The following is a 10,293-nucleotide window of genomic DNA, read 5'->3' as shown; positions in this document are numbered from 1 at the left end:
TCTACATAATAGAAAACTGAACTGGACCTACTCACAACCATATGCTGCTATGCAGAGAATGTTCTGGGCTTGAGTCAGTGTTTGCTAGGCAAAGGTCGTCCCTACTTAGTTGTCCCTAATCCTGCTGGATCAACTTTTAGGAGGCCTTGAACTCATTTTGAACAACATTTTTGGCTCGCTTCCAAAACTTCAAATTATGACCTCAGATTTTAGTCCACTAGCCCCATTAGGTGAGTAAAATAAAGAAATTGTTAGGTAAATACTTTTCAAATCTGTTTATGGTGTTTTGCTATGGATCAGGATTCTTTGTGTGTTTGTTTTAAATAAATCACATGTAAACCTAATACATCAATGTTTCCTAACCAAGCATACTCCTAAGACATCACTGGAAAACCCAGGTCTGGTTTTTGACTAGTGCAGTTTCCACTGCATAACTGACCCACTTTTCTTGTGTGTCTATTTTTTGTTTTCCTCCCTCTGAAACATTTTCCTTCTTCATTATCATAATCAGTTTTGATTTACTCAGAAGTCTAACATTTATTCTACCATAAATCCCTTATTCCATTTTTTTGTCAATGAAAAAGCACAATAAAACAAAACAACAACAAAATCTCTTTCACTTCTTATAAACCCTGCATGCCAAAATTGTACTTCATTTACATAAGAATGGTGGAAGAAGGAATTTAGGAAACACTTTAAAAGCCAATGAAACATCAGTTATTAAAGACTGCTCTGTAAATAAAGTAGAAAAGATGATCTATGGTATTTAATTTGGGATTTTGGATTTAATTCATAACTGTTATGCAATTAGTCCAACGAGGCCAAGATGTTCTTAAGTTGCATTTCTGACTTCTTACCTGGAGAATTCCAGCTATAAATGTTAGGCTGCCTTGTAGGAAATGTCCATTAACAAATATCCCAAAGGAAAAGCAGCAACCCAATTTACCATCAATGATTTCACCAAAAAACCATGGTCCTAAAAGAGGCAGTGGACAGAAAAGGAGAAGATTAAATAACTATGACACTATGACTCTGATTACATACATCATGAGATACATTTATAGGAATAATGAAGTGATATGAGGCTAGTCATCTGTAGGCATTTTATTTCATAGCTTTTCTTCTTCGCTAATCTCTATATTGTACCTGATATCCTAGCTAGCCAATTATTTGCTCCTTTGCTCCATATTTTTCTGAATTATAAAATCATCATAGTACACACTCTACCTGAAATAGATATATAACTTATAGATTCTAAGAACAAATGGGAGCGCATTACATTTTTAAGATTCTGTTGCAATAATAATCTCAATATATTAACATTTCCTTTAAGAAGCAAAGAGGTATTCCACAGAAGTTAATTTTCCAGATGACTGATATTTTCCAGAGGACTCCTTAAAGCAATAAAACTTCAACTACTTTTTGATAGAAATCTTTCTAAAATGCACTCAAGTGCATTCTTATTAATATAATGAATGTATTTTACCCTGCTCTTGACCCACAGTCATTACTTTGTACATCAACTACATAATCACTCTCTATTTTCTCTCCTCATTTACCACCTCTGCTCAGTGTGCAGGTTTCTGTAAGAGTGTCAAGTGTTTGTCAAGAGTGATAAAGGACAGTCAGACTTGCCTTCTCAAAATGCAAGTTGCTGGCAAGAGTAGGGTTTAGCTTTAAGAAATCATAGGCGATTTTCTCAGATTTACATTCTATAAATTCCATTAAAGACATGTTAGTCTAAAAAAGTGTTTTCCCTTCAGATTTCAACTTTTCAAATCAAGTAACTTCTGCCCTCTTAATGTTTTTTGTTTTGTTTTGTTTTTTACAGCCCAGGACCCAAATCACTTTCTTTGCCTCCTAGCGTAAGACAAGTGTCAAAAACAGCTTCAGCTTATCTTCTCACAAGAGAATCTGCCTCCAAAGGGGATCTGCCATAGCTTACACAGAATTGTAAAGTGTCATATTTTTAACTTGTTCTCTGGTGGGAATTACTAATGAGCAAAGTGCAAAGGTAGAATAAAAGTGTAAGACAAAGATAAGACTAGGCAACAAATAGGTTAATCTACTACGAATTGACTTTTAGTCACTAAGAAACATGAGCAAAAAATCCTAAAAGAGACTTGTAATGATTTCTGCTTCCATAAGTGGCTAAGTGTCTGTAAGTACAGTCATGCATCACTTAACGGTGGGGATACTTTCTGAGAAATGTGTCATTAGACAATTTTGTCCTTGTGTGAACATCACAGAGTGCACTTACACAAACCTAAATGGTATACAGCCAACTGCAAACGTCCCACTCCACTATAATCTTATGGGACCACTGTTGTATATGTGGTCCGTCATTGACCTAAATGCCTTTATGTGGAATTAATACAACAGAAGAGTTAAGATATGCCTGAACTTATTGCTCATCTGCGTTTCTCTCTTTTTTGAGCTGAGTTTTTAAGAGCCACACATTAGTAAATATTCAATGAACTACATACTAAGCATTTGTTTAGTGCTAGACATAGAGGTGAACAAGACAGACAAAACACCATTGGATTTTATTTTTCTGAGACAGGGATCTTGCCATGTTTCCCAGGCTGCACTCGGACTCCTGGGCTCAAGCAATACTCTGGCCTTAGTCACTGAATACAGGTGTATGCCACCTCGCCCTGCTAGCAATGGATGTTTTAATGAAGAAATAGATAACAAACACAGAAGATAATTATAAATTATAATAAAGGTAATGATGGAAAATAGGAAGTGTGATCAAATACAGGATAAAACTTTAAGGTAGTCAAAGAAGGTTGCTTTGAGGAGGTGGCATTCAAGCTGAACTTCTATCTTCTATTAGGTTTCTACACAAATACTAATTCTTTAATAGTCTTCTCAGCACCCTTAAGTTAACCTGGTGTCAACTAAATGTTCTTTAAACATGTTAGGAAAGAACTTTATTTCCCAAAGCCATGTCCCCTTATGAAGGATCCTTGTGCCATTTGTTATAGCCTCAAGATTCTAAATTATTCTATTGTCAAAATTCTCAATATATTATTTGGCAGAATTCTCCACAATCTCGAGTTTACTAATTTACTTACCCAGCACTGTATATAGGGTCAGCAACAACACAGAATAGTAGAAGGTGTTTATTTTGCTCAAGACGTGAAGGGAAAATGAAGTCAGATTTACAAATCCTGAAGGTTCTAAACAGAATAAATTTTAAAAAATCCAGTCATGCAAAATTCAAAACACACGCAAAATTCAATTTCTTTATGACATTTTCTAGAAGACTTTCATAAGCTATCTACCAAATATTCAGCAGATCCTTTGCTATATGGTAACTATACAGATGACTCCACTTTTAATTCAGAATTTGGCAGGAATCCTGGTGAGCCAATTCACTTAGAATTGCAGGAGGTAGGAAGTTCAAAGAAATGGTGTAGTTGTGAGACATTATGTATATATGTGTGTGTGTATATATTTATGTCCAGCTGGACTAACGATTATTTACTATTTAAAAAATCATCCTTTAGCCTTAGAGGCAACTATTCTTTAAACTTTCAGCAATGATTCTCCACTTTGGCTGCACATTAGAATAACCTAGGGGAACTTTTAGAAAATATCCATACCCAGATATCACCCTCCAGAGATTCTGATTTAACTGGCCTGGTGTAGAGGGGGAGTGTAGGCAGTAACATGGTGATTCTAAGTAATCAAGATTAAGAAATATTGCTTTAGGCCGGGCGCGGTGGCTCACGCCTGTAATCCTAGTACTCTGGGAGGCCGAGGCGGGCGGATTGTTTGAGCTCAGGAGTTCGAGACCAGCCTGAGCAAGAGCAAGACCCCGTCTCTACTAAAAATAGAAAGAAATTAATTGGACAACTAAAAATATATAGAAAAAATTAGCCGGGCATGGTGGCACATGCCTATAGTCCCAGCTACTCGGGAGGCTGAGGCAGTAGGATCACTTGAGCCCAGGAGTTTGAGGTTGCTGTGAGCTAGGCTGATGCCACAGCACTTACTCTAGCCCGGGCAAAAGAGTGAGACTCTGTCTCAAAAAAAAAAAAAAAAAAAGAAAGAAATATTGCTTTACATAGAGCTATGCTTCTCAGTCTTGACTGCACATTGGAATCATCTGGGGAGCTTTAAAAAATACTGATGTTTAAGTCCCTCCCTAGAGATTCTAATATAATTGGTCTAGAATGCTGTTATAACCACTGAGGTTTTTTTTAAATTTCAGAATATTACAGGGGTACAAATGTTTTGGTTATATGTCTTGCTTTTGTACAGTTTGAGTCAATGTTATAAGTATGCCCACCACCCAAACAGTGTGCATTGTACCCGTCAGGTGTGAATTCACCCAACCCTTCCTCCCCCACCTGCTTGATTTCTGCTGAGTTTTACTTCCATATGTGCATGTAAGTGTTGATCGATTAGTTCCAGTTTAATACTGAGTACGTGTGGTGTTTGTTTTTCCATTCTTGTGATACTTCACTTAGAAGAATGATCTCCAGTTCCATCGAGGTTGTTACAAAAGGTGTCACTGAGATTTTAAGGTTCCCCAGAAGCTTCTAAGTTGAAGCCAAAGTTGGTAAGTCTTATTTAGAGGAAAGAACTTAATTGCAGTTGGAAGACTTGGGTTTGGAGTTTCTCCTCTATCGCTTACTAGCTATGAGACTTTGGACAACCTAATTTCCCCAAGCCTTAGTATTCCAATTTTTCTATTATTATTATTTTATTTTTTGCCCAGCTGACACCTTGATTTCGCTAATCTTTAAAATGAGTATAATAATACCGACCTCATAGGATTGTTGTAAGGACTAAATGAAACACTGTAGATAAAAATATGTTTTAAATTTAAATAACTAAACAAAGATATTGGTATCCCCATATAATGAGGCTGGGGGCCCTCAACCATTTATTTATTTACATTATATGGAGGAAAATGTACATGTACAATAATGCTTCTTGAACTTTCTCATAGAATTTTAAAAAAGAAACATAAGCAAGAAATCATTCCGTAGGATGTGTACGTACCTATTCAGTTAATCATGTTACTGTGTAATAATTACTGTAATTTTTCCCTTTCCCACCATAAGTTCCTGATCCCAGAGATTTCATCCAAGTTAAGAAGGGATAAGGAAAATTTAATTCAACAAGTATTTATTCTCTATTATGCATAAACTCAGTGCTGGTTGCTATGGGAAACAGAAAAGCAGAAAACATAAGTTCCTACATTGAGGAATTTATAATCTAGTTAAGGAGAAAATGTATATACATTTGAAATAGTTACATAAAGCAAAGTGACTGGCTAATTAAGTATACAATTAATTGTCAGAATGACTAAAGGGATTCAAACAAGCAAGAGCTCATTATAACCTGGAATGGATGGAGAAAATGGTATGGAAAATGAGGGCTTAAGGTGAGCCTTCCAGAAGGCTAAGATTTAGGTAAGTTTAGAAAAATAAATTAAAGTAAGGATAATACTATGGGCAAAAGCACAGAAGCAGAAATGAGCATGGTATGTATAGGGAACTGTGAAAAAGTATCTAGGCTAAAATACAGGTAACTGGTTTAAGACATGGCTAGTTAAGACAAAATTGTGGAGGATCTTTAATGTCTGGCAGAGATGTCCGATCTTTATTCAGTGGGTTCTGGGAAGCTACTAAATAAAGTTGAAGCCAACTTTGAGCACAGAAGTGATCTTATGGATAAGATGCCAAAGGAAGAATAATTGGTTAATGATGAAGAAGATGGATTGGTTGGAGAGATTGGATGTAGGAGCAGCAGAGTAGGATTCCTATTCAGGAATCCAGAGAGGTGTTATTGACTTGGCATTGGTGACCCTTCAAAAGGAAAAGAAACATTTGAAGAAAGAATTAATGGATTTTAATAGTATGTTGGCCTTAAGGAGACTGAAGTTTCCTGAAAAATGACTAAATTTTTAAAAATAAAAACTATATTTGTTTTTGTTCACCTGCATGTTTTTATGTCTATGTATATGATATTTTTCTACCAAAATAGCGTGATTAACCCAAATGCCTTTTATTTCATGACTTAAATAAAGCTTTCATAAATATGCTGATTTTAAATTTGTTGATAAAATAAAAATAGAAATGTCTTCAGAATTGTCGGCATACATTTTTGACTAGATTTTATATTTTATCGAGATAATTTCACAATGACATGTGATCGTATTTTGATCAAGCGTTTTAAACCTTTTGACATCTTTGGCAGGCTTCCCCAGGATCAAGTTCTAAATTAAGTTGTTTTTGACCTCGAACTAACTTTGGGATGTTTCAAAAGGCCTGAGAACATCTCAAAGGCTTATAAAAGAGAGATATTGAACTTTGCCCAGTAATGGCATCTCCACCAATAAACTGATGCCAACTCTCGCTTTGAGTCTCCAAAACCAATGAACTCTGTTTCTAAGCAGCTTACATGAAATTCTCCTTATTGCCAATAAAAGCATCCCTTTACCCTCCCCTGTTCAGATGTACCTATGGCTTGCCATAATTGTGCTTCCCAGATTATAATCCTTTTTGCTTACTCCCAAATAAACTCATCATATTAGGAGCTATTTTTCTCTGATGTCTTTTTTTTTTTGGTTGACAGAAGCACCACAGGCAAAGTCACCTTCTTTACAACTTTTGTATAGCCTACTCTGTATATGTTATTCAAAATTTATATATGCACTATTTAAGTTTTGTCAAGCTTTGTTTAGAGCTTTATCTTTAATTATTTGAATCAATAGGTTCTTGTCTATTTTATATATAAAAATTGCATTAAATAGCTACTTATATTTAAAGTTGGTCATTTTGTGCTATATTGTGATCCCCTCCCATTTTCGTCGAGCTTCATTTAACTGCCATGTAGCAGTAAAATTTGGAATTTTTTTTTCAAGGTAAGAGTTGTGGAAAAAGTATGACAGTGTGAAGGATGCACCTCACAGAGCTAATGCAAAGAAAATTTACATTGCTATTTATTACTTGATAATAGTGAGGATGTTACGTGATACTTTAAAATAAAGTCTTGTAAGAATAAAAGGAACCATAACTGACCTTTAAGCTCTGAGCATCCTTGATATCTAAAAATAAAAAGAATGGTGAGCTGGATCAGCACAATCAGCACAAAAAGGACCCGGGCCTGCAGAGAAATAGATGTTAATGTGAAATAGATACATGGATACAGCTTCCGTTAAAATGTTTTAATGGCCTCATTTAAAAAAATGGAAATGGCATCTGTGATATTGGGATATAATAAGAAATATACATTTTGGTCTTCATCCCCAGCTCCTGGTCAGAGCTCCTAAAATCCTTATAATGTTTTAAGTGATAACAGTGACAGGAGCATCTTTTATTATAATATTTGTCCCTGGGTCCTGAAACAGCTCTGGAGTGACAACTAAAATGTGTGTCTTTTGTTATTCATAACAAGCCCTTTTTAACCACACCAGAGTTTATGTTAATGAGGCAACTTTTGGGGAAAGCCCTTAAGGATAGGGGCTGGTTGCCAGGAGGACTAACCATGTCATAAGTTTAGAGGGTTATAAGTTTCAGCCTCACACCACCCTCCTTCCTTCTGGGGAGGGGAAGAGGGGCTGCAGGTTGAATCAATCACCAATGGCCAATGATTAATCAGTCATGCCTGCATAAAGCCTCCATAAAAACCCTAACTAAAGGGGTTGAGAGAGCTTCCAGGTTGGTGAACACATGGAGATGCTGGGAAAGTGGTATGTTCCTGAAGAGGGCATGGAAGCTCCATGCCCACCCCCATGCCTTGCCCTATGCCGTCTCTTCCATTTGGCTGTTCCTGAGTTATATTCTTTTATAATAAACCAGTAATCTAGCAACTGTTTTCCTGAGTTCTGTGAACCATTCTAACAAATTTTTGAACCTGAAGAGGGGGTGTTGGGAACCTCCAATTTATAGCCAGCCCCTCCGAAGCACAGGTGACAACCTGGACTTACAAATGGCATCTGAAGGGAGGAGGGGTGCAGGTGGAAGGGCAGTCTAATAGGACTGGCCTCTTAACCTGTGGCATCTGTGCTAATTCCCAGCAGATAGTATCAGAATTGAGTTAAATTGTAGAACACTCATCAGTGTCCACTGAGAATTGGAGAATTGCTTACATTTGGTGTTAGAAATGTTGTGTGAGTCTAGAGAGAAACAGAGTATTTTTTTCTTTTAGGCATCATTAACAAAAAATGACTATAAGAAAAATATATGGTTGAAGACAATCAAACATCTGATCTACCAATAAAGAAAATTATAAATTGCTTCAGTATTACTCTTTCTGAACTTAGACATTTAGACCAATATTTGAAGCTAAGCAGTTTCATATAGTTATATTAAGTAAACAAAGTAAAATAGTTCAATTTTCATTATACGAGGAGAAAGATAATTTGTTTTGTTTTAAAGTTGTATAAGGGCTAGGTGCAGTGTCTCACACCTGTAATCCCAGTACCTTGGGAGCCTGAGGCAGGAAAATCGCTTGAGTGCAGGAATTCAAGACTGTAGTGAGCTATGATCACACTAGTGCACTCTAGCCTGGGTGACAGAGAAAGGCCCTGTCTTTAAAAAAATAAAATAAGATAAAATAATAAAAATAATTAAAGTTGTATAAGAGTTAAAAAAAAAAAAGTATACAGTACACTGCAGGCTGAGTGAGCAGACTGCATTTTCTTTTGTCTTTTCCATCAAGAAGTCATTCACTTGGAGATTAACTCACAGTAGGGGCATATGACCTAGGATGCTTGTTTCCCAAATTATGGTCCCCAGACCATCACTAGAATCAACTTGAGTCTGTTAGGAATGCAGAATCTCAGGCCCCTTCTCAGACTTACTAAATCAGAATCTGCATTTTTTAAAATTTTTACTTTTGTAGAGATGGGGTCTCACTGTATTGCCCAGGCTGGTCTCAAACTCCTGGCCTCAAGTGGTCCTCCGGCCTCAGCCTCCCAAAGTGCTCGGATTACAGGCGTGAGCCGCTGTGCCAGAATCTGCATTTTAATAACATCCCCAGATAATTCACATATATATCAAAGTTCCCAAAGCCTAATCTAGGTGACTTAGAAGTTCACAAGGGAAAAAAGAATAAATAAATTTTAAAAAGTTGTAATAATGAGATACAAATGCCCATTAATCATTTTTAAAAGCTCAATTACACAAGTAATAAAAGTAAATTAAAATAATAATGAATTCATATTTTAAGTCTGTGAGGCTACACACTAAAGCTATCTCTGGGAGGCGAAATTAGGGGAGGATTAAATTTTCTTTTCAAGATTTTAGTGTATATCTTTTTTGTATTTTATGCTAATACTGAGGATAAGTGAGATCGGAGGGAACTAGAGTATAAATTGCCACAGCTTCTCTGGAAGACCATTTAACAGTGTATGTTAAAAACTAAAAAAATACCCATTTACTCATTTAAGAAATATGTATTGAGGGCCTACTATGTGCTAAGCATGTAAAACAGACAAAGATCCCTGCCCTCATGGGGCTTATATTTTAATGAGGGAAGGTAGGAAAAAAAGTAATGACTATAATAAAAAATAAATAATTTGGGAAATTATGTAATAAGTAAAGTATATAAAATAGTATGCTCACCCTTTGATCCAGCAATTCACTTCTAGGAATTTATACCAAGAAACTGTATTAGAGATATATATAAAAACTTAATTATAAACATTATTTATATAGTAGAGGAATTGGGATGCCCAAGAACAGGGAAGTGGTAAGTAAATTAAGGTGTATCTGTGACAATATAATGCAGCAAACATCATGTTATAAAATATTAATATAAATTGATATGAGAAAATAGTTAAGACAAAAATCAGACAGCAAAAGAAAATGAAAGTGTAATACTACTTTATATTAATATTTAAAACTCATACAAATATATATGAGGGAGAAAAACAGAGAGTATCATAATGACAAATACAATGGGTATTATCAGTAAATGATGTGGGGCTGATTTCACTTTATTTCTAAATTTTCCAAGTTTTCTATATTAAGCATGTATTATTTATGTAGGAAGAAGGTGGGGAGGAGTAGGAGGAAGAAAAAAGAAAAGAAAGATATATAGGAAGAAATACTATTCTTTAAAAAGCCCTAACCCAAGTTAGCACAGTCTCTATAATTCCCTTAGTTATCCTGGTTTTATAGCATTGGTTAGAATCAGGTCCCAAATTACTTGTCCATACTTCTGCTTCTTCTAATTCAAATCCACTTAAAAGCATTTTGTTCTTCTGGACAAATAGCTAAACTTTAATTTTATAAGGTTCAGCTTTCTTGTCATATGATTACAGTA

General features: G+C 35.5%; 1 protein-coding gene across 1 annotated transcript in view; it reads right to left on the bottom strand.

Annotated features, from left to right (window-relative positions):
- LOC105814242 (transmembrane protein 62-like) overlaps positions 1-10,293 on the bottom strand; it is a 49,709-nt gene that overhangs the window by 14,223 nt on the left and 25,193 nt on the right. The window contains exons 10-12 of the mRNA XM_012649138.1: positions 7,044-7,128; positions 3,081-3,185; positions 858-976 (exon numbers count right to left, since the gene is read on the bottom strand). Of these exons, the coding sequence (XP_012504592.1) occupies positions 858-976; positions 3,081-3,185; positions 7,044-7,128 (309 nt within the window). The remainder of the gene's footprint in view (positions 1-857; positions 977-3,080; positions 3,186-7,043; positions 7,129-10,293) is intronic.

Source organism: Propithecus coquereli, unplaced genomic scaffold (genome assembly GCF_000956105.1).
Source record: "Propithecus coquereli isolate 6110/MARCELLA unplaced genomic scaffold, Pcoq_1.0 Scaffold3, whole genome shotgun sequence".
In the NCBI taxonomy this organism is placed as follows: Eukaryota; Metazoa; Chordata; class Mammalia; order Primates; family Indriidae; genus Propithecus; species Propithecus coquereli.
Note: the sequence above shows the minus strand (reverse complement) of the source record. Positions and strands in the feature narration are given on the sequence as shown.